Source organism: Pimephales promelas, chromosome 14, assembly GCF_988280905.1.
Source record: "Pimephales promelas chromosome 14, fPimPro1.hap1.1, whole genome shotgun sequence".
Classification (NCBI taxonomy): domain Eukaryota; kingdom Metazoa; phylum Chordata; class Actinopteri; order Cypriniformes; family Leuciscidae; genus Pimephales; species Pimephales promelas.
In genome coordinates, this window is record NC_142782.1 from 2,172,235 (window position 1) to 2,196,606 (window position 24,372).

Sequence of the window (24,372 nt, forward strand, 5' to 3'; positions counted from 1 at the left end):
TATATATTGGTTGGTATAAAGGTTGTTTTAACCCACAATTGGGTAAAATATGGACAAACCCAAATGTTGGGTCAAAAGTGTAATTAAAAATTTTAGCCCAACTTCAACTTTCACGTTCAACTGTACATTTTCTAATGACATTTTTAACCCAACATTTGGGTTTGTCCATATTTGACCCAAATTTGTTTTGCAAATAACCCAGCATTTTTTTTAGAGTGTATATATATATGATTTAATTAATGCGTTTTTTATTTTAAAGCAATTAAAACACAACAACTTTGGTTTAGCATCTCAAACGAGGGGGACTAACATTATTTAAAAAAAATTGTAATCTTTGTGGTTGGTGATAGACGCTTTAAGTAATGAATATTCATGAGCCAAGCCAAGCCCCGCCTCTCAGAACGCGCCAATGGGCGCAGAGGTTTGATGTCATCTCGAGGAAGTGTTCGCCCGTGTATATATCATGACAGCTGAAGAGAGACTGTAGAAACCTGTTAGCCTTTTATCCGTCCAGAAACATATAGAGATGGAAGTATTATTGTTCTACATCCAGAGTCACAGGGGACAACGCCTGCTTTATTGCTAGCCTTATAGTGGGCTAAACATCAGCTGGTTTTTGAAAGGATCGGGATCGAATCTGTGTTAGGTACAGTACTGTTACTCTTATTAGCGGCTAACTCATTAAACCTGTGCTCAAATGCTTTTATGTCACAACTCTTCTGCCAAACTGGACCTTAAATAGCAATAGCGTATTGTGGCTCGTGTGATCGTGGCTATCGCAGGTGTATGTCTTGTTTTTAAATCCGATCACGACAAAAATGCTGTCTAGACAAGCTTATAAACAAGATATACAAGTTTTAAACAAGATATCTCCACTAAAGAACTAACGTTAGCTATCACTTTGTAAACTGTCAGGCTTTGAGCAATAGTATAATGAAGGCTCAGTCTATGGGGTCAATCCATGTCAACTCAACCAGAGCCAGAGTTCTCCAGCTTAAATCTTGGATTTTGATTAATATTTTGGTTAGAAAAAAAAAGAAAAAAAAAGAAAGCCCCCCCCAAAAAAATGTCATGGTTGTATATTTTTACTTCGGAGTTTTGTAGAGGGGTCAAAGTGACATTTTTCTCCTGAGATTTTGAGGGGTTTTACCCCTAAATTACAGGGGGTAAAAATTACTTAAAGAGACAGTTCACCCAAAAATGAAAATTCTGTCATAAATAACAGTATTTTTTCCTGCTATTGAAGTCAATGGGTGTCCTAATCTGGTTACCAGTATTCTTCACTCCATGTTCATTTGTGTTCACCAGAAGAAAGAAATTCATACAGGTTTGGAAAAACTTGAGGGTGAGTGAGTAGATAATGACAGAATATTCTTTGTTGGCTGGACTATCCCTTTAAGAAAGATGACATCAGCTTTACTTTATTTGATGTTGGTAGGTTTATTAGTGAAATCAAATCTGCTGACTGAAGCAATCTCTGTTGCATAACAGTGACTGTTGAAAAATGAGGAAAAGGCACTTCTTGTGTTTTTTTACCCCGAAGTTTGCATGCGTGTAACTCGGGAATTATAAAAGATCTCTTAATATACTTTTATATTGTAACTCTTTTACAAACTTTTCGTTTGGTATCTTATGTTTGTGATATCGGGATCTCGATGTTTCATTTTTAGTGCTCAAAAACCACATGTGGGTCACTTTACATAGAGCTGATGCTTTTTTCTTTTAAAGAGGAATATATGAAGAACTAATAATGTTGAAGATAGAAATGGCCTATTTTTAACTACAGTATCAACATAATTGCATGGAAATAGTATTGTTTTTTCCAAAGTTTGTGTGCCTGAAAAAATCTCAAGGATATCGCATTCTTAATCAACTTTTCTTTTTTAATTCTCATTTAAAAGGCCCTATACGGTTCAGTCTTATAGATCCATGTTCAAATTGTCAAATTTTACCCATTTTCAATGTTCGAAAACCAAATGTGGGTAACTTTTCAAACAGCTGGTACTTATTGTGTTTAAAGAGGAATGTCTTAAGAACAAATAAGTAAATTGGTAATGTGAATTTTAAAGTAATGTGAATCCGTGTTGTGATTTGCATGAATGTTGGTGTGTTCAAGTCTCAGGATTTTCTCTTTAGGAGTTTAGGGACGTGTCCGTGAGGAAACGTGATGGAATATCACAATACTTACAGATATTTAGCAGTGACATTGCCAGGCTTGTTTATTTACAACAAAATCAGCTAATTCCCTTTAATAAAATATAATTGCATTGTAATATAACAATATAATACGTAACGATAAACTTTAAAGTGGCTTAGTAAACTCATTAAAAACATAAAAAAAGAAACCTGATGCTCATTCTTTGTATGTTTTTAGAAATTATACATATAAAAATATATGTATTTGTGTGTAGAAGGTACACCACCAACTTGCTTCGATGAAAGTGACTTGACCTGATGGTCCCTGGAAATTATTGTTGGGTTAACTTAAAAAAGTAAGTTATCTGGTTGCCTCAGATTTTGAGTTTATCTAAATGAAAAAAAAATGTGTTCAATCAACAGAAACTCAAAATACCTTAACCACATCTTAACCACATCAATTATATAAGCTAATTGACTAAATTAAAAAAGTTGTTTTCTATCATGTGCCGTGCACGTTTGCGATGACGTAAGATGAAATGCACTGGGGTTCGATAGTATCAAGGTTTAATCGGGAACCATTGTGCTCGGACTCTGACCACAGCAAACATGGCCAGTGTTTCCAGGTAAAAAAAAAAAAACTTAAAATAACACAGAGAGAGCAACTATTTGACTTTTTGACCTTACGAACTATCAGCAGGTATGCAGAACATAGACCATTTCAAGATGAGGAACATAGTTGCTCTCTGTTAATTGTTGTTTTGGGTTTTTTCCTGAATGTTAGTGTGTGTAAATGTGTATTATGCTGTGTTTGTGAACTGACACTCATTTTTCTTTTTGTTCCAACTTTGCCATCCAGATGGAGAATTCAGGCGGGTCTAAATGGACGCTGAAGTCAGATTCGAGCTCAGAGCCTTTTCCCAAGTGTTGCTCCGCCTGTGAGGGCAGTGAGGAGTCTTTCCGTGGGAAAGTGTTCAGGAACAGGACTAAAACCAGGAGTGTGTCTATGCCACCAGCACATTGCTCTGCTAAATTTAGGTAAAGCAAGACTGTCTGTCAGCAATTTCAAGCCCAAACTAAAATCATCAATCATTTATTAGGGTGTATTTCAGTGTCAATAGACTGAACTCACCATTTTTGTAATATATATATATAGTTTCATCCAATCCAACACACGAATGCCCTATCTTACCACATAGTTTACACAACTACACCAGTCTTTCCACACTTGCAACACTTCTGCTTTACCAAATGTTGGACTAGTTCTGTGCTGTGATATTGAATGTCATGTGGGTAAAGGGGAAGATTGCTTTTTTTATTTTCCCACACTACAGTGTATACCACTGCAGTCTTTTAAAAGTCGAATGTTCATAACTAGTATGAACTGGCTGGGGGATTAAAGGAGTAGTTCACTTTAAAAAAAAACTTTTGCTGATAATTTACTCACCCCCATGTCATCCAAGATGTCCACGTCTTTCTCTCTTCAGTCGAAAAGAAATTAAGGTTTTTGATGAAAACATTCAAGGATTTTTCTCCATATAATGGACTTCAATGGGGACCAAACGGTTCAAGGTCCAAAAGTGAGTTTCAGTGCAAACTACAAACTGTTCAAAGGGCTTTAAACGATTCCAGACGATGAATAAGGGTCTTATCAAGCGAAACGATCGTTCATTTAATAAATAAATCACAAAGTTTAAGTTTTATAAGCTCAAATGCTCTCCTTGCTCTGTTCTGTGATGCGCGTTCGTGACTCTCCTGTTCGAACTCGTTCATCAAAATGAACGAATCTTTTTTCGTGTCATTTGGGTTATTCATTGAACGAAATGATTGAGACTCAGGAAAAGATTAGTTCATTTTGATGAGTCACAAGGCGAGCATTTGAGCTTATAAAACTTAAACTTTGTTATTTATTTATTAAATGAGCGATCGTTTCGCTTGATAAGACCCTTATTCGTCGTTTAAAGTCCTTTGAACAGTTTGCACTGAAACTCTCATTTGGACCTTGAACCGTTTGGACCCCATTGAAGTCCATTATATGGAAAAAAAATCCTGGAATGTTTTCATCAAAAACCTTAATTTCTTTTCGACTGAAGAAAGAAAGACGTGGACATCTTGGATGACACTCCTTTAATACTGTATATATTATCATTATTATTATTTTTTACATAGTCCAGCTTCATTTAAATGCATGTTTTTCACTGTGCGTTGTTTTCATTTGCGATGTGTTTGGGCCAATTATCGCTATATTATATGCTTAAAAATAGAGGTCCATGTTTGTCATCTTTCTGTTCTTTTAAAGGAGGACACAGTCACTTCATGGACCAAGCCCTGTCACCACATTTGGGCCCAAAGCCTGCATGCTGAAGAACCCTAAAGCTGTCATGTGAGTCATTTTACTACGCTTCCCTTTTCCAGCAGATGCCGAGGTTAAATAAGTGTGAGTGTTGACTATAGTAAGCATAGAAGGTGCTTAGTAACCAGTAACCAGTAACCAGAAGGTATAGTAACCAGCATCGTCATGTCTGTTATGACCACGAATGCAATGATCTCACAATTTCACTAATGCTTTCATCATAACAAACAAAATGTCCTTGAGAGTTTCATTGTGAAATGTAAACCGCCCAATTGATTACAATGGGACTGTATAACGGTAGTGCTTTTCATGACAGATGATTTCTCGTAAGAGGAACAGTTTTGATGATCACAGACCGTTTTTAAGGATGCATTGACGTCACTTTCCCACCAGCCGGACTGAGTGGCAGAAGAGCTGCTGTGCGACTGGATTTAATAGACGAAACTGTGAAAACGCGAGTAAAACAAACGATTATCAGTTTAAAATAACTTACCAAAGATCCAGTGATCCACGGATATTGACATGCAGCAGGAATCGTGTTTCCTGACGTTTATATGTGCCTGATTTCAACAGCTTGGAAATACATAATTAAAGGACAACTCCGGCATTAATGCGCATTACACATTGTTACCTAGTCAACCGTTATCTGAGATTTGTTTTCATGATTGCCGAATGTAAATAGTTTTATCTCTAAAAACAGTTTAGCCTATAACGCTAGTATAACGCTAGTATAGGCATAGAGTAATGACAAATAAAAATCGCTTGTTATTACCACTAAAAAGGCTCAGAATAGCCCCACAGTAACACGACAGCATAAAAAGAGTCCCTACATTCAAACCGAAGCATTGAGAACTTTGTCAGTGTCCATACAGTTTAATAAGCAGATGTTTTATACACACAGTAAATTTCGCGAATTCAGGAAGAAGCCATCTTGGAAAAATAGTCTCTACCAGTCGATCTACGAACGCCGATCCAAGTGCGCTGGTGAGATGTGAATAAGGTGATAAGGTGAGCGCGAACAGTAGGCTACGTGTACATATTGAAGACAAGTAGCTAAACGGTTTGTGTTTGTGTTTCTTCTGGAAACAACGGACCATATGAGATTCTGCACAGTTCAGCGCACTTGGATCGGCGTTCGTAGATCGACTGGTAGAGACTATTTTTCAAAGATGGCTTCTTCCTGTATTCGCGAAATTTACTGTGTGTATAAAATATCTTCTTATTAAACTGTGTGGACACTGACAAAGTTCTCAACGCTTCGGTTTGAATGTAGGGACCCTTGTTATGCTGTCGTTTTGGTGTGGGGCTATTTTGAGCCTTGTTAGTGGTAATAACAAGCGATTTTTATTTGTCATTACTCTATGCCCTATATACTAGCGTTATACTAGCGTTATAGGCTAAACTGTTTTTAGAGATAAAACTATTTACATTCGGCAATCATGAAAACAAATCTCAGATAACGGTTGACTAGGTAGCAATGTGTAATTAGACCAAAGGTTCATTTTGCGCCGGAGTTGTCCTTTAATGTTTCATATAAAAATTCAATATAGATCTAAATCCGGGTGATCAATGACATCAATGTATCGTCCAGCTCTAAATCTTGCCAGTGTTTATTTAAAAACGTCCAATTATGCAGAATATACGTTGGTAAATATTTAATTGATGACTTGCCAATATAATATATAACAATATACATAGTAGAGTGTGATTTTTACCCCTAAATTCAGCATATTGACACAAAATGAAAACTGCAAATCCACCTTTCTCTGTCTGGATCCAGTTGTAGCTTTCGGGAGTCTCAGATTTCTTGTCAAATCTAGTCGGACAGTCAATCTCAAAACTATTTCCCGTTTAAGATGTGATTTGTGTGTTTTCCACTCGGTGTGTGTAACCGCAGTCACACACATAACCTCTATTGGCTTTAATGCTTCACTCTTAAAAGAAATGGTTCTATTTAGAACCAGAAATGGTTCCATCCCCCGCTTCATATATGGAACTCCAAAATGGTTCTATGTAGAACCATTTTTTTGGGGTAAAAGGTTCTATTGGCCAAGTATGGAACCCCAGGGTTCTATATAGAACCCTTTTTTAAGAGTGTATAGAACCTTTTAGGGGTTCCAAATACGTAGCGCTGATTGAACCTTTTCTTCTAAGAGTGTTGAGTAAAAGCTAAGCTAGGCTCTGTTTCTGCCACTCGGTGTGTGTGTAACCGCAGTCACTCCGGCCGACGGTGACGTCACACACACCCTCTATTACCAGACTAAAAAGCATGTTTGAGCTATCTCAACTGAAAGCAACTTGCATTGACATATGTACAACTGTAATGTTTTTTTCTAAGGCACGTTTATAAAAGCTACTTAAATATCCGAATATAACTAAGGCCTAATCCTCACTTAATCTATCTAAGGCTTGTGTTGTGTGTGAAACCAGGTCATAGTGATGCTTAAACAGAATTAGATGATTATGTGACTAAGAATGTCTGAGTCTTTGCGTATCAGAAATGTCTTATCACAGTTTTCATTGTTTCTTACTTGCATTACTGTCAGGACCATCTTTCTGTTAGAGTGCGTTTGCAACGCCTGTGCCAAATTCAAATTGTGGCTTGTTTACCGAATAATCCACAGTGAAATGGACAGTTCCAGTTACTCATCTAATTCCTTAGGATCCTTAATGTCGTTTTGAATTGCAGTGATTTAGATTTGAGTAATTCTCCTGTCTGTCCTGGTTACTGCACTTAAATGCACTGATGGAGCTGTTGTTACTCGCTCTGCTGATCTCTGTTACGTTAGAAAAAACACAAGGAAGTAAATGAATCCACCTGGTTTTAATGAGATCTCTTCTTGGACTTACAAGGAAGTCAGTTTTTATAGTATGTTTTGTGTGTTTTACAGCACAACAATCAGTTGCTTGTAAAAAAAAACGCCCTTTTTAATCCTTTATTTGTTTAGTTATTCTTTCATCACCCGTTGAGCTTCAAATGTTAAAGGTGTAGTTCACTTTAAAAAAAACTTTTGCTGATAATTTACTCGCCCCCATGTCATCCAAGATGTCCATGTCTTTCTTTCTTCAGTCGAAAAGAAATTAAGGTTTTTGATGAAAACATTCCAGGATTTTCTCCATATAATGGACCTCAATGGGGTCCAAACAGTTCAAGGTCCAAATGAGAGTTTCAGTACAAACTGCAAACTGTTCAAAGGGCTTTAAACGATTCCAGACGATGAATAAGGGTCTTATCAAGCGAAACGATCGCTCATTTAATAAATAAATAACAAAGTTTAAGTTTTATAAGCTCAAATGCTCACCTTGCTCTGTTCTGTGTGACTCTCCTGTTCGAACTCGTTTATCAAAATGAACGAATCTTTTTCTGAGTCAATTCGTTCATTTCGTTTGTTGAATGAACCAAATGACTCAAAAAGATTTGTTCATTTTGAGATCGAACAGGAGAGTCACGAACGCGCATTACAGAACAGAGCAAGGCGAGCATTTGTGCTTATAAAACTTAAACTTTGTTATTAAATGAGCGATCGTTTCGCTTGATAAGACTCTTATTCATCGTCTGGAATCGTTTAAAGTCCTTTGAAGCTGCACTGAAACTCTCATTTGGACCTTGAACCGTTTGGTCCCCATTGAAGTCCATTATATGGAGAAAATCCTGGAATGTTTTCATCAAAAACCTTAATTTCTTTTCGACTGAAGAAAGAAAGACGTGGACATCTTGGATGACATGGGGGTGAACGTTTCATGGTATCAGCAAACGTTTTTTGAAAAGCGAACTACTCCTTTAAATGTAACAACAAAATATCGTGTCACAATATATCACAATAAAAAAATGCAACAATATGTATTGTGTATAATTCACCCAAAATGAAAATTACTGTGAGGGGGAAAAAAAATTACAGCATAGTGTCAGTAGTACATTAAACTGCCATATATAATGTTGAATATAATAATGCAATAGATGAATATTTGTGGGTCCTGATATTGATGATGCCAAATATATTATGTTACCAGTAAAAATGGCCGACATTATTTTAAATATATCTAGTCAGTGACAGAGTTCAAGCATATTCACCTAAAATAATTCTGTTTTCAGCTTCAAAATCATGAATATGTTTATTCTGGTGTCTCTATTGTCCTGTCCTCTAAAGTCTATTCATTTACACACACAATGTAATATAAAATGTATCACCAAAATCATCTTTTATCATTTGTCTTGGAGAATCGCAATAATATTGTATTTCGAATCGTGACACAAGGGTATCGTTACACCCTTACTATATTAACAAAAGTGTGTTGTTCATATCTATTCTTTCAGGCATATACAAGATCCAGCCAGTCAGAGGTTGACATGGAACAAGCCACCCAAAAGTGTCCTTATTATAAAGAAAATCAGAGACGCCAGTCTGCTACAGCCTTTCAAAGAGCTCTGCGTTTTTCTGACACAGGTGAGAAGATGGTTCAGCGGAAAGCAGTGCTGATGATGATTTGCTGTTATTAGAGGTTCCCTCGCAATATTGCGATCTTCATGGCCATTGTATAGATGTAGAAACTGTTTCAGCTATGCACTGGTATGGCGGTATTTAAAAAATGCGTATTATACGCGAAATTGAGAGCAGTATACTGGATGAATTTGAATGAGCATCTTTGGTCTATCACTGATTGCATTAACAAAAATGCTTTTGTAAAGTGTTTCTTTGATTTGTACGGAGGCGTATTGCATTCACTTGAAGAAAAAAAATCTACTCTGTTTTTCTGAATTAACGAGTTAATTTTTCATGAGAAAAAAAATTGCTCTGTTTTTCTGTATTAATGAGTTAATTTTTCATGAGAAAAAAAAAATTTGGTCTGTTTTTCTGAATTAACGAGTTAATTTTTCATGAATTTTTTTTTGCTCTGTTTTTCTGAATTAATGAGCTAATTTTTCATGAGAAAAAAATATTTTGCTATGTTTTTCTGAATTAATGAGCTAATTTTTCATGAGAAAAAAAATATTTTGCTCTGTTTTTCTAAATTAACGAGTTAATTTTTCATGGATTTTTTTTTGCTCTGTTTTTCTAAATTAACGAGTTAATTTTTCATGGATTTTTTTTTGCTCTGTTTTTCTGAATTAACGAGTTAATTTTTCGTGAATTTTTTTTTTGCTCTGTTTTCGTTAATTCAGAAAAACAGAGCAAAAACTTTTTTCTCACGAAAAATTAACTCATTAATTCAGAAAAACAGAGCAATTTTTTTTTCTCATGAAAAATTAACTCATTAATTCAGAAAAACAGAGCAATTTTTTTTCTCATGAAAAATTAACTCATTAATTCAGAAAAACAGAGCAAAAAAATTTTTTCTCATGAAAAATTAACTCATTAATTCAGAAAAACAGAGTAGATTTTTTTTCTCATGAAAAATTAACTCATTAATTCAGAAAAACAGAGTAGATTTTTTTTCTCATGAAAAATTAACTCATTAATTCAGAAAAACAGAGCAATTTTTTTCTCATGAAAAATTAACTCATTAATTCAGAAAAACAGAGCAAAAAAATTTTTCTCATGAAAAATTAACTCATTAATTCAGAAAAACAGAGTAGATTTTTTTTCTCATGAAAAATTAACTCATTAATTCAGAAAAACAGAGTAGATTTTTTTTCTCATGAAAAATTAACTCATTAATTCAGAAAAACAGAGTAGATTTTTTTTCTCATGAAAAATTAACTCATTAATTCAGAAAAACAGAGTAGATTTTTTTCTCATGAAAAATTAACTCATTAATTCAGAAAAACAGAGTAGATTTTTTTCTCATGAAAAATTAACTCATTAATTCAGAAAAACAGAGTAGATTTTTTTCTCATGAAAAATTAACTCATTAATTCAGAAAAACAGAGCAATTTTTTTTTCATGAAAAATTAACTCATTAATTCAGAAAAACAGAGTAGATTTTTTTCTCATGAAAAATTAACTCATTAATTCAGAAAAACAGAGTAGATTTTTTTCTCATGAAAAATTAACTCATTAATTCAGAAAAACAGAGTAGATTTTTTTTCTTATGAAAAATTAACTCATTAATTCAGAAAAACAGAGCAATTTTTTTTCTCATGAAAAATTAACTCATTAATTCAGAAAAACAGAGCAAAAAAATTTTTTCTCATGAAAAATTAACTCATTAATTCAGAAAAACAGAGTAGATTTTTTTTCTCATGAAAAATTAACTCATTAATTCAGAAAAACAGAGTAGATTTTTTTTCTCATGAAAAATTAACTCATTAATTCAGAAAAACAGAGCAATTTTTTTCTCATGAAAAATTAACTCATTAATTCAGAAAAACAGAGCAAAAAAAATTTTCTCATGAAAAATTAACTCATTAATTCAGAAAAACAGAGTAGATTTTTTTTCTCATGAAAAATTAACTCATTAATTCAGAAAAACAGAGTAGATTTTTTTTCTCATGAAAAATTAACTCATTAATTCAGAAAAACAGAGCAATTTTTTTTTTCATGAAAAATTAACTCATTAATTCAGAAAAACAGAGTAGATTTTTTTCTCATGAAAAATTAACTCATTAATTCAGAAAAACAGAGTAGATTTTTTTCTCATGAAAAATTAACTCATTAATTCAGAAAAACAGAGTAGATTTTTTTCTCATGAAAAATTAACTCATTAATTCAGAAAAACAGAGTAGATTTTTTTTCTTATGAAAAATTAACTCATTAATTCAGAAAAACAGAGCAATTTTTTTTCTCATGAAAAATTAACTCGTTAATTCAGAAAAACAGAGTAGTTTTTTTTCTTCAAGTGAATGCAATACGCCTCCGTAGATTTGAGTAAAACCAAAGCGTAATGTTTCCTGACATCTGTTCATATTTGCTCTTTTCTGTCGTTGTGTTTGTTCCCTGCATGGCTTCTAGCAAAAAAACATGATTGTTTATGTGGAGAGAAAGGTCATTGAAGATCCAGCCATTGCTAATGAGAGCTTTGTGTCCGTCAAGAAGAACTTTTGCACTTTTAGAGAAGGTGAGGATTTATCCAAAAGTACTTTGTTATTATACCTCGTGTAATTTGTTTGTGTGTGTGCGCTTCAGTGTGCATCGATTTATAATAGAATATTATCAAATTGTGTGCGGTCAGTCGAATACGTTTCCATGACTTTTACACAACCACGTAATGTGCCTCTTTAAAACCGTTACATTTAAAGTCCCTCGGTAGTCAATCATTTTATCCTGTAAAACTCATATTTGATCAAGAAAATTGCATATTTAATTTTTTTTCCCCTTACAATAGCTTGAATGTAACTCGACACCCTTGCCTCATTTATTATAAGTGAGATTTAGGAATATGCAAATGAGCCCCGCCTCCACTCCCTCAGCTCAGAGATCCACTGGTTGACGATCACACGTTGATCTGATTGGTTACAAGGTGGTTTGTGACGTCAGAAACACCAGCGATTTCAAAGCGTGTTTTTGAGACTGTCTGCAGTTTTAAGGAGGAAATACTCAGCAATGCTGTCCACTTATCAACTTACACATGGTTTGTCTTAAAGCGGATTAAAAACACCACACAGACATAAACAACGTTAGAAACTTGATTTTCACCACAGGGGGACTTTAAACAGTTTATTCAAAGTAGTTCAACTACAGTATAATCGACTTTGAATTGACAGAAATTGGCAGCTACATTTAGTTGACGACTGTTCTCCAATAATTACGGAAAACCATTGCAGTGATTAAAAAAATCTGCTTAGGACTTAAAAAAATAAGTGTTCCTGAGTAAAGATGCATTGTGTAAAATTTACATGTGACATGTTTCATAGATTATGATGATATTTCCAATTGTGTCGACTTCATCATTTGCTTGGGAGGAGATGGGACTTTGCTGTACGCCTCCTCTCTTTTCCAGGTTTGAAAATCTGTTCTTAACTAATATAATATTGACAGAATAATGAGAATCTAAGTGTACTGACAAAAAATATGGTGATTCAGTGAGTGAGTCAGTGAGTCAGTGAGTCAGTGAGTGAGTCAGTGAGTGAGTCAGTGAGTGAGTCAGTGAGTGAGTGAGTGATTGAGTCAGTGAGTGAGTCAGTGAGTGAGTCAGTGAGTGAGTCAGTGAGTGAGTCATTGAGTGAGTCAGTGAGTGAGTGAGTGATTGAGTCAGTGAGTGAGTGAGTGAGTCAGTGAGTGAGTGAGTCAGTCAGTGAGTGAGCCAGTGAGTCAGTGAGTGAGTGATTGAGTCAGTGAGTGAGTCAGTGAGTGAGTGAGTCAGTGAGTGAGTCAGTGAGTGAGTGAGTCATTGAGTGAGTGAGTCAGTGAGTGAGTGAGTCAGTGAGTGACTGAGGGAGTCAGTGAGTGAGTGAGTGAGTCAATGAGTAAGTGAGTGAGTGAGTGAGTCAGTGAGTGAGTGAGTCAGTGAGTCAGTCAGTGAGTGAGCCAGTGAGTCAGTGATTGAGTCAGTGAGTGAGTCAGTGAGTGAGTCATTGAGTGAGTGAGTCATTGAGTGAGTGAGTCAGTGAGTGAGTGAGTCAGTGAGTGACTGAGGGAGTCAGTGAGTGAGTGAGTGAGTCAATGAGTAAGTGAGTGAGTGAGTGAGTCAGTGAGTGAGTGAGTGATTGAGTCAGTGAGTGAGTGAGTCAGTGAGTCAGTCAGTGAGTGAGCCAGTGAGTCAGTGAGTGAGTGATTGAGTCAGTGAGTGAGTCAGTGAGTGAGTGAGTCAGTGAGTGAGTCAGTGAGTCAGTGAGTGAGTGAGTCAGTGAGTGAGTGAGTCAGTGAGTGACTGAGGGAGTCAGTGAGTGAGTGAGTGAGTCAATGAGTAAGTCAGTGAGTGACTGAGGGAGTGAGTGAGTCAGTGAGTGTGTCAGTGAGTGAGTCTGTGAGGGAGTGAGTCAGTGAGTGAGTGAGTGAGTGATTGAGTGAGTGAGTGAGTGAGTGAGTCAATGAGTGAGTGAGTGAGTCAGTGAGTGAGTGAGTCAGTGAGTGACTGAGTGAGTCAGTGAGTGAGTGAGTGAGTCAATGAGTAAGTCAGTGAGTGACTGAGGGAGTGAGTGAGTCAGTGAGTGTGTCAGTGAGTGAGTCTGTGAGGGAGTGAGTCAGTGAGTGAGTGAGTGAGTGATTGAGTGAGTGAGTGAGTGAGTGAGTGAGTCAATGAGTGAGTGAGTCAGTCAGTGAGTGAGTCATTGAGTAAGTCAGTCTCTGTCAGTGAATGAGTCAGTGAGTGAGTCAGTAAGTGAGTGATTGAGTCAGTGAGTGAGTGATTGAGTCAGTGAGTGAGTGAGTGAGTGAGTGATTGAGTGAGTGAGTGATTGAGTCAGTGAGTCAGTGAGTGAGTGAGTGAGTGAGTGAGTGAGTGATTGAGTGAGTGAGTCAGTCAGTGAGTGAGTGAGTCATGAGTGAGTCCAGTGAGTGAGTCAGTGAGTGAGTGAGTCAGTGAGTGAGTGAGTCAGTGAGTGAGTGAGTCATGAGTGAGTAAATATAAACCTTAAACAGGAGTTGACGTAAATGTAATCGTCTCTCTTGGTTAATCATGGCATCTGTAATCATAATCTTGATTATTATAATTTTCAATGTATTGTAATGCTCACCTTATGTTGTTTATGCTGCCAGAGATTGCAAACTCAAATTGAAATTGAGTGACTTCTTGTAGGCGTAGCTTTGTTACTGCAAATTACAGTCACTGTGAACACCCTTTAAAAGCCTCAATTGAAATGTGTGTAGGAGAGTGTGCCTCCTGTCATGGCCTTCCACTTGGGTTCTCTGGGATTTCTTACACCATTTAACTTCGACACATACCAATCTCAGGTCAACCAGGTTATAGAAGGTAAGGCATTACATCTGTTTTTTCACAGTTTATATTTGTTTATATTATATTTATATTACAGACACTTTTCTTAGGTTCCAGGTTGTCAAAAGGGTCTGAGATATTGGACTTTCCCATATGGTTTTTCAATAATCTCTACACTTCTGCAGCTGTATTGTACTTCAATGTATCGATTTAGAGGAATGCTATTGCTCTTGTGTCCCAGTAGTGAGGTAAATTGCTTTATGAAAACTGTTGTACCTGGAACCAACAACACAAATCAGTTCAATCTAATAGATTTTAGAGTGATTTTTGAAGTTCAGCATGTAAAATCAAATGGTTACACTTTATTCCAATGGTCAACTTTGCTGAAACCTAATGAGAGTTAGTTGACACGTAGTTGCAAAGTTACCTATAGTTAGAATGCCTAAAGTGGACTATTATAAAGTGTAACTGATCCGATTGTTTATTATGTCTTGTTTAGGTTCACACCGTCCCTCTTATCATGACTGGCAACCTTAGCTGTGTTTCAAAATCTAGTTCGCTGCCTACCTAGACAGCTGACCGCATTTATGCCGTGTTTTCTTGTTCTGTATGTATGTAGGAAATTCTGCGATTATTTTACGCAGTCGTCTGCAAGTGAAGGTGGTGAAAGAGTGCAGAGAGAAGGGACCTGTGGAGGAATCGAGTTTAATCATCACTAACGGAGACACTGAACCCAAACACAAAACTATGCAGTATCAAGTGAGTGCCACACTTACTGTTACAGTATAATTACACTTCTTTTCCAGTACTCTGGTTACATTAACTGTTCAGTAGCTTCTTGCATTACATATTGATCTTTTCATTTTAAATGCAAATGAGCTGCTTCTCCCGCCCCCTTTCCAGAAGAGGGCGGAGCCTTTACAGCTTGTGCTTCGGATACTCCAGCAAAGCATGTTTACATAGAAAGCAATGGACAAGTGAGATGAGAAAAACGTGTTCAGTGTTCATTGATACAGGATTGTGGGCGGGGACTGTTGACACAATGTATAGAAAATGCGAACGACTCATTTTGAGTCACTGTTTATGATTTCTGGAGAATATAATAAAAGGAGTGGCTGCTTTTTTTACCATTATAGGGTGGTTGTGTACACACTGCTGACACACATTTATGCTCAAACACCTTGTAAAAGTGATTTTTGCACACTAGGTCCAATAAATCCTTAATCTGATATCATGTTAATGTAGTCAACTTGAACAATGATATTCTTTACTTCAGATTGTTTATTTTTGGGCAGTTTGACACACAATTGTGTTTTATTTGTTGCTTTCAGATATGTTCATGTTGTGATGTCTTCCTCCATCAGGTGCTGAATGAAGTTGTTGTAGACAGAGGTCCGTCGTCCTACCTCTCTAATTTGGACTTGTTTCTGGATGGTCACCTGATCACCACCGTTCAGGGAGACGGTTAGTGTGAACCAGTTAGTGTATTACGGTTATGCTTGGAAAAAACATTCAGGTGTTTTTATCTTTCTGTGTTTCCTATAAAAAAAATCCTTACTTCCTTAATGTATTAATTTACATTTGAAGTTCCCCTATTATGCTGTCCAAAAGTCTCCAGTTTTGTTTTCGAGTTTCCCGAGTTTGTCGCACGGTAGAGAATTACAGTATAGTCGTGCCTCGCAGGCAATCTTTTACTGTCTAAAGTCAGTCCATGGCGTAGATAGAAGCAAAATGACAAAATAACTAATCAGAATACTCACCAAAAGTTGCTTCGCCGTCTCAGTGCACGATTAAAATTTGTCTCGGCACAGATCGGTTTGCTCACGTGACATCTACGTCGTCAAGCTCAGTTTGAGCCTGCGCAGAACGCTTGGCTATCAGGAAGTGAGTGCCCATGTTGAGCTTCAGCTTAATTTCTTTTACTGTCTATGATTTTAACATGGGGGTTTATGGGATTGACTCTCTCTTGCAGCCGGTCTCTAGTGGACAGTTGATGAATTGCAGTTTAAGTCACTTCTATGTAGGCTTGGGTATCGTTTGAATTTGAACGATTCTGATTCCGATTCCGATTCCTTGTTTCGATTCCGGTTCCCAACGATTCTTGATTTCGATTCTTTTAAGAGGCAGGGTCAAAAAAGTTTAGCTAACCTTGCTAACCAACGGTCTTTCTTGCTAACCAACGGTCACAAATACTTGTCACAAATTTTGCATTTTGCCGAGATTTCGTTAATTTTTAGAAAAGTGAAGCCACACTTTGGACCGCCGACGTAAGCTACTCATGTTCGACTCACTTCCGGTTTGACGCTTCTTCGTTGGTGTCGTCCAGCGGTTTCTTCTTCCGCTCGGCGGACTGTGAATATCGAAACTAGGAATTGAAATTTTAACATTTGAACGATTCCGGGAAAAACGAAAAGTTAGTCCCGGTTCCAATCGATACTCGATTCTCGATACCCAACCCTACTCCTATGCCAAACTGTCAGTTTTGTCGAGTATCCTCATAAGAGCAGCCTTAAATGAGTTAACCAAAGTCTTAAATAAACGTAAAGTGTGAGAGAATGAGTGTGAGACCCGCGCCTCTGTCAGCAGCGGCTGCTCTTAAAGGGACAGCAACCAATAAAGCTTTCTGTCAGTAAAGTTCATCAAATAACAAAGATAACAGAGAAAATGACTCACTGCTCTTGAATAAATAACTTTAATAAGGATTAATATTTAATTTATAGTGTATGCAGTGCAGACTGTTTGATAACCTTATTCAATTTCTGTATATTCCTACCTATTGGACAGGAAGGGCACATAAATATAACATTTATTATTGATTTATGTGAGGAAAACGTTATGCCGGTGGAGAAGCCTGAAACCCCTATAAATTATTCACTACAGAAAGTGAAAGTAAAATCATCTGACACTGCATGTTTCAAGCTGAATCTACTTTAACATGCTGTTATTTACATCAGTTATTTTCTTAATATTTTTATTGTGGACCTAAAGTAGTGAAAAGATTAACGAGAAGTACAACAAGTTGTTTTTGAAATGAGGAATAAGCTAATCGTACTGAGTTTTACATAAAGAGCTCCATTCAAGCTAATTTAAAGGCATGAAGATTATGTCGTTTAAATGCGTCACAACCGTTTATGTCCACTTAAAGTCATTATTGTCTCACTTAAAACTCCTCTTTGATCACCAAAATTACATAATTAAACGTTTTTTCCTTGAAAAATAATATTCATGCCTTAAAATATCTTGAATGTAACTCGACACCCTTGCCTCATTTAGTATACGGCGTTCTCTAAATATGCAAATGAGCCCCGCCTCCACTCCCTCAGCTCAGAGATCCACTCGGCCAACATACTGAAGTAAACGCTGCACAATGGTATCGCTTTTTTACAATGTCGGACACATACCGACTGATTAGCCTTTTGCTTGACTATGTTATCAAACCGCTAATAATGTGTTGCTAATGTTACACACACCATGTTCCCGTTCGTCACACAGCAGTATACGAAACGCTTTGAACAAGGCATATAGTTCATCATAACATTGTAATATGCATCACACCCTCTCTCAGGCGTGATCGTGTCGACTCCCACCGGAAGCACCGCATACGCAGTGGCAGCAGGAGCTTCGATGATCCACCCCAACGTCCCCGCCATCATGATCACACCGATCTGCCCACACTCCCTGTCCTTCAGACCCATCGTAGTGCCGGCCGGCGTGGAGCTCAAGGTGATCGGCCGCTCAGCCTGTGTGTCCACCACCTTAGATATGTAATGTATATAAAGGCTAGATGTGTTACGGCGGAGTTTCCATCGTCGTCACCGGCGGCCATCTTGCCACAGGCAAGCTGAAGTAAGATGAGTGGTCAGCGCGAACACAAATACTCTTATCTCGTTGAAATCTTGACGGATTTACAAACGGTTTGGTTTCTTACAAACGTTATTAACCTGACTATAATTATCTGGATGATTATTTATTTATACACTTTTTATTCAGTGTCATAACTACATCTCTGACGTTTATAACAAACCAAACCGTTTGAAAATTATGGTCATTTAAATAGTACATGTACCATTAACACAATGTTACGAGTGAGCGAGCTGCCTGTGACAAGATGGCCGCCAGGTGCAGACGTAGATCTCCATTGGCCAGCAGCTTGGACGACATATCTACCCTTTATATAGATATCTATGTCCACCACCTGTCAATCACATAAATAACACATTATTATGGGTTATATTTTTTGAATGTTGTAAAACATTGATAGCTTTCAGTGACACTGTAATGTTGAATGGCTATAATTAATGTTTAAAATGGGGTGAAGGAATCATTTTCATAGAGACATCGTGTAGCTCAGTGATACTGGCCTTCATTCATAAAAAGATACATTACCACAGGTGAATAGGGTAATTTTTTTTAACTAGCAGATATCACCATGAAACTTTCCCAGTTGATTACCTACATTAAGATGAGAAAAAAATATATTACAAGTTTTCTGGAATTTAATGTTTAAATATGCAAATGAGGCATTGTCTAAGTAAATATGCACTCATTTACATATATTTTTAAAAACGAAATCTGAGTATTGGATAAAGCTTTAAAGCTTATTTTACCATTTACCATTTAGAATATACTGCCAATTGCCTTAAAAAATATTTTTCACCATGTTTTTTGGAATAAAATGTTATTATTTTTATATATAAAAATCAGGCTATGAATAATATATTTACAAATCCCTCTGTAAATATCTTCATAATATAACTAGGTACAAGACTGGAAAGTCTGGTGTATATAGGCGCTCCTGAAGTGGAGATTTCAGACTTAAGTCATTTTGAGTAAACTGGCTTTTAAAGATTTAGCATCAGCCAATGAGATCGCACATTTATTTAGAGTTAAATCCCCCCTTTACTTTCACGATTGGTTGCTGATCAAAAGGAAATGACCATATTTGGCTCCGACAGTGTTGTACAGGAGAAAGAGAGCTTTCTAACGGCGTGTGTGATGACAGGGCGCAGATCACGATCGCTGAGCAGCAGGACGATTTATAACGACAACTTTTGAAGAATTTATGAGAAAACTACAGACGCAAACAGACAAAGTGTAGTAAAATAAAGACCTAAATGACTTTTTTTCACCACAAGTCTGAAAGAAGACAAATATTGTTATTGAAGCCAAATATCCCAAAATCTCAGAATTGACCAGTGAAAAAAACAACAACAATGTTTTTGCCTGCCGTGTCTCGCCTTAATTAAACAAGCATTTAAAAGTCTTTATGTTGTCTCTACATTAATTTGGAGATTAACTATGACATTATTATATTATTAAATGTATTTAAAAAGGGTTTTAATCGCAGAAAATAATGTAAATAAAATTTTCCCACTTATTTTAAGCAGTGTTGTTAAATAAAACCATATGATTACTTGAAAATATACTTCATTTGAACCATTTATTGGCCCGTTGTTATGCTTATTTTAAGTCATTTTTAAGGCTTTGACTGAACCCTGATGTTGTGATTTCAGATTATGCTGACCCGTGATGCCAGAAACACGGCCTGGGTGTCTCTCGATGGAAGGAAACGCCAGGACATTGCATACGGGGACAGGTACGGGACTTCAGCTTCCACCACGGGGTGTCAACATGCAAATCTCACAAAAGTTTGTCCACAGAACATTAGGATCTACTGTACATACACCATTTCACTCTAAGAAGTGTTTGCTCAACATTGCAACGCTGCATATTTAACCAGCTCCTGACGAACACGTTAATTATTATTTTTACTGTCTCTGCAAGGCTTTTGTCCATCAAACACATTCAAATTTACAATCTTCTTTGACCTAATATATTCACCCTGAGATTCTTAGATTAAGTCCCCCTGTAGTCCATCATTTTAGCGCTTAAAACTCATCTTTGAGCATGTATAAATGTTTTTCCTTGAAAAAAAAATGGCTTCATGCCATAAAATATCTTGAATGTAACTCGACACCCTTGCCTCATTTATTATATGCAGCTCTATGAATATGCAAATGAGCCCCGCCTCCACTCATTCAGCTCAGAGATCCACTGGTTGACGATCACACGTTGATCTGATTGGTTACAAAGTCGTTTGTGACGTGTTTTTGAGACTGCAGTTTTAAGGAGGAAATACTCAGCAATGCTGTCCACTTATGAATTTACACATGGTGTGTGTTAAAGCGTATTAAAAACACCACATACACACATAAACAACAATATATATATATATATATATATATAAAATTAAGTTCACAGTTCTCTGATAACAATTAATGGTCACATGATGTGGGTTTTAAACAAATAACTAAAAAAAGTCAACATTTAAGCACTTCATGTTGTTGATAACAAAGAATGTAATATGTTTTATTCTCTTTGTATTTTTATAAATATGGTACAATATCCTATTCAAATACGCGTCGCGTGCTGGTCTAAAAGCGACAGGAATAAATAGTACTGCCACTTGTCCTTAAAGGGATAGTTCACCAAAAAAAAAAAAAAAATATCCGTCATTATTTCCTCACTCTAATGTTGTTCCAAACCTGTATTAATTTCTTTCTTGTGCTGAACACAAAAGACAGTTTTTTTAATGTGGGTAACCAAACAGTTGCTGGTCCCCATTAACTTCCAGGAGAGAACCTATAAAAAACTATAAGGGACCAGCAACTGTTCGGTTACCCACATTATTCAAAATAACTTTTATTTTCAACAGAAGAAAGAAACTTATTCGGGTTTAAAACATCTTGAGAGAGTAAATTAAGACAATTTTCATTTTTGAGGGAACTATCCCTTTAGTGTTAATAAAACAAAAAAAACACAAGGAGAAAATCACTCACTGACTGAGAACTTTAATAGTAGCTTTAATAAGAATCAATTTATTCAGTGAAGTCTATGTAGTGTTTTAATTTCATATTTGTTCATTTAATTACTTCAATGCTACTGCTAAATACACCTACTGCATCTGAAAAAATAAAGCACTATTTATTTAATATGAATATTAATTTGTGTAATGTTTATCTTGTCTTATTTTTTTAATAACAAAGAAAATAATGACAAAGATTTTTATCTTCGCCCCTGGCCTAAATGTATGCCTTTCTTTTTTCTTTTGTTACCTAAGGCTTTGTTTATAACATAGGGACATTAGTTTGGCTGTAATGAACAGCCACTTGCAAAATATTAAAACCAACTTGAAAAAGAATCGTGATCGTGATTTTCCTAAAAAAATCGTGATATGATATTTTTTCCATATCGCCCACCCCTACGTCACAACCACCTTGTAACCAATCAGATCAACGTGTGATCGTCAACCAGTGGATCTCTGAGCTGAGGGAGTGGAGGCTGGGCTCATTTGCATATTCATAGAACCACACATACTAAATGAGGCAAGGGTGTCGAGTTACATTCAAGCTATTTTAAGGCGGATTTTTTTTTTTTTTTTTTAAGGAAACACTTTAACATGACATTTTGGTGATCAAAGATGAGTTTTAAGGAATACATTTGACTACAGTGGTCATGTAATTTGCAATCTGTAATGACTACATTTTCCATGTAATCTACCAAGCAATGTTGATTAGCATGTTTTTGCATCACGTCTGGTTAGGATATGATGCAGCAGACTGACACGTGTGTTTTCCTCGCTGCTTTCTAGTATCACCATCACGTCTTCATGCTTCCCTGTTCCTTCCATCTGTTTCCGAGATCCGGTGAACGACTGGTTCGAGAGTCTGGCTCAATGTTTACACTGGAACGTCCGCAAGAAACAGAGTCATCTGAGCTCTGAGGAGGACGACTTCTGAACACATTCCCAACACACGTCCTTTTAACAGGCTTTTAACAGTCAAACCGCTCCCAGCTCATTATTACAAAATTATATTTTGCTTAAAAAAATCGACTATTTTTAGGACCATTACGATTTTTTGCATTGTGACCGCTTTGCCCCAAAGCTTGTAATCCTGATGGTTCGGATTATTCTCAGTACTGTAATAGCCATTATTATCAATTGTTTTATTTAAATATGCATAAATGGAAGACCGTACAACTACTACAGCCAGGATGTGTACATTTTCTTTTTTTTTTCTTTTTTTTTTTTTTTTTTGGATAATCCAATATTATTTTGCATTATGGTAATGAGAAAAAATATGAAGGCATCGTTTTCTTCATTAAATATTGGGTGAAATATGACCCCAATATGTGTGGCCGCATAATATTGGTACGTTTACTTGTTAATTGACGTCTGTTCATTCCATTATAACTTTGGGGAAGTATCATGTGTTGTCAGTTTTTGGCTGACAAGGTCCTTTAAAGCAATAACTGAATTTCAATAGATTATACTGTGCCTTATAGAGCATTGCATCAAAGTCTGTAATTTGGGGGAAGTGTATTTATGGCATATTTCGAATGTATCATACATGTTGGTTACATATTACATATCTGAGCTTGAATATTTATTGGCTATTTTTCTCTTTTCCACTAGATTTTGTGCCGTTGTAGTCTTAACAGGCCAACAGCAGCCGGATCAATGAAGTCAACAATGAGTTTCTTAAAGGAGTAGTTCACTTTTTAAAAAAAAAACTTTTGCTGATAATTGACTCACCCCCATGTCATCCAAGATGTCCATGTCTTTCTTTCTTCAGTCGAAAAGAAATTAAGGTTTTTGATGAAAACATTCCAGGATTTTCTCCATATAATGGACTTCAATGGGGTCCAAACGGTTCAAGGTCCAAATGACAGTTTCAGTGCAAACTGTTCAAACGATTCCAGATGATGAATAAGGGTCTTATCAAGCGAAACGATCGCTCATTTAATAAATACAAAAAAAAAGTTTACGTTTTATATGCTCAAATGCTCACCTTGCTCAGTTCTGTGATGCGCGTTCCTGTTCGAACTCGTTTATCAAAATGAACAAATCTTTTTTCGTGTCATTTGGTTCATTCAACGAACGAAATGAACGAATTGACTTGGCGAGCATATAAAGAGCTTATAAAACTCGAACTTTTTTTTTTATTTATTAAATGAGCGATCGTTTCGCTTGATAAGACCCTTATTCATCGTCTGGAATCGTTTAAAGCCCTTTGAAGCTGCGCTGAAACTCTCATTTGGTCCTTGAACCGTTTGGTCCCCATTGAAGTCCATTATATGGAGAAATTCCTGGAATGTTTTCATCAAAAACCTTAATTTCTTTTCGACTGAAGAAAGAAAGACATGGACATCTTGGATGACACAGGCGTGAGTAAATTATCAGCAAAAGTTTTTTAAAGTGAACTACTCCTTTAAAAACTACAACAGGGAAAGTGAACACTACAAAAAGTCACTGTTATGAAGGTATTTAAAGATGGACAAATCAATAACCATAGTGCTTATGAAGGGACCTGAGAATCGTTCAGGTTGATGTTTGTAATTTTTCTTCAATAGGTACTTAAATTGAAATGTACGATTTTTATGAGATAAAATATTTTGTAACAGCTTCACAATTAATTAATTAACCTTTTACTCTGTTTACATCATATATGACCTGTGCTTCTGTGTTCCACCACATCCTGTCAGAAGCCAGGCTTTATTTACTGTCAGAAGTTTTTACTATTAAAAAGAACATTTTCATAGCAAAAAAACACAAAAACATCTGTTTATCCTTCTCGTCTTGTGGTTTTTATAGCTGCCAAATGTGTATTTGCCATAACAAATTTGTAAGTGACAATAATATATTTTTAATGAACTTGAGACATAACTGCATCTTTCATAAACTTGAATGCATTGTAGTTGATAGACTGATATATTCCTTTTTTTTTGCTCTTTTATTATTTTATGACACCATTAAACTCATTCTATTTTATGAATCATTATTTTTCATAATTCACCTAAGACAATAAAATTCCACTTTATCACTGGCTTTCTCTTAGTGGTTAATTAAAGAAAGTTGTGTTGTGCATTCTCTTTGTTTGCCTACTTTGGCCCTGTCCTAAATTTTACAGATCTCATTCCCCATAGGAAAAAATACATACTATGGTAGTCAATGGGGATTGAGATCTGTTTGATTAAAACATTCTTCCAAATATCTTCCTTTGTGTTCAGCAGAACAAATAAACACATAGAGGTTTGGGACAACATGAGGGTGAGTAAATACTGACAGA

At 36.0% G+C, this 24,372-nt stretch overlaps 1 protein-coding gene and 1 long non-coding RNA gene across 2 annotated transcripts in view; one reads left to right on the forward strand and one right to left on the reverse strand.

Annotated features, from left to right (window-relative positions):
* Nucleotides 1–24,372, reverse strand: part of LOC148973614 (uncharacterized) — a 543,652-nt gene that overhangs the window by 435,833 nt on the left and 83,447 nt on the right. The window lies entirely within an intron of this gene.
* nadka (NAD kinase a) lies at nucleotides 440–24,131 on the forward strand. The gene is made up of 12 exons (XM_089119261.1): nucleotides 440–646; nucleotides 2,996–3,174; nucleotides 4,436–4,519; nucleotides 8,805–8,934; nucleotides 11,380–11,485; nucleotides 12,282–12,367; nucleotides 14,176–14,278; nucleotides 14,862–15,001; nucleotides 15,607–15,706; nucleotides 17,808–17,965; nucleotides 19,756–19,838; nucleotides 21,894–24,131. The coding sequence occupies exons 2-12, from the start codon at nucleotides 2,996–2,998 to the stop codon at nucleotides 22,039–22,041; spliced, it is 1,317 nt and encodes a 438-aa protein (XP_088975387.1). The 5' UTR covers nucleotides 440–646; the 3' UTR covers nucleotides 22,042–24,131.

Coding starts and splice junctions, on each gene's coding strand:
- nadka (XM_089119261.1), top strand. CDS start 2,996: ATGGAGAATTCAGGCGGGTCTAAATGGACGCTGAAGTCAGATTCGAGC. Junction 8,935..11,379: donor TCTGCGTTTTTCTGACACAG/GTGAGAAGATGG, acceptor CATGGCTTCTAG/CAAAAAAACATGATTGTTTA. Junction 11,486..12,281: donor CTTTTGCACTTTTAGAGAAG/GTGAGGATTTAT, acceptor CATGTTTCATAG/ATTATGATGATATTTCCAAT.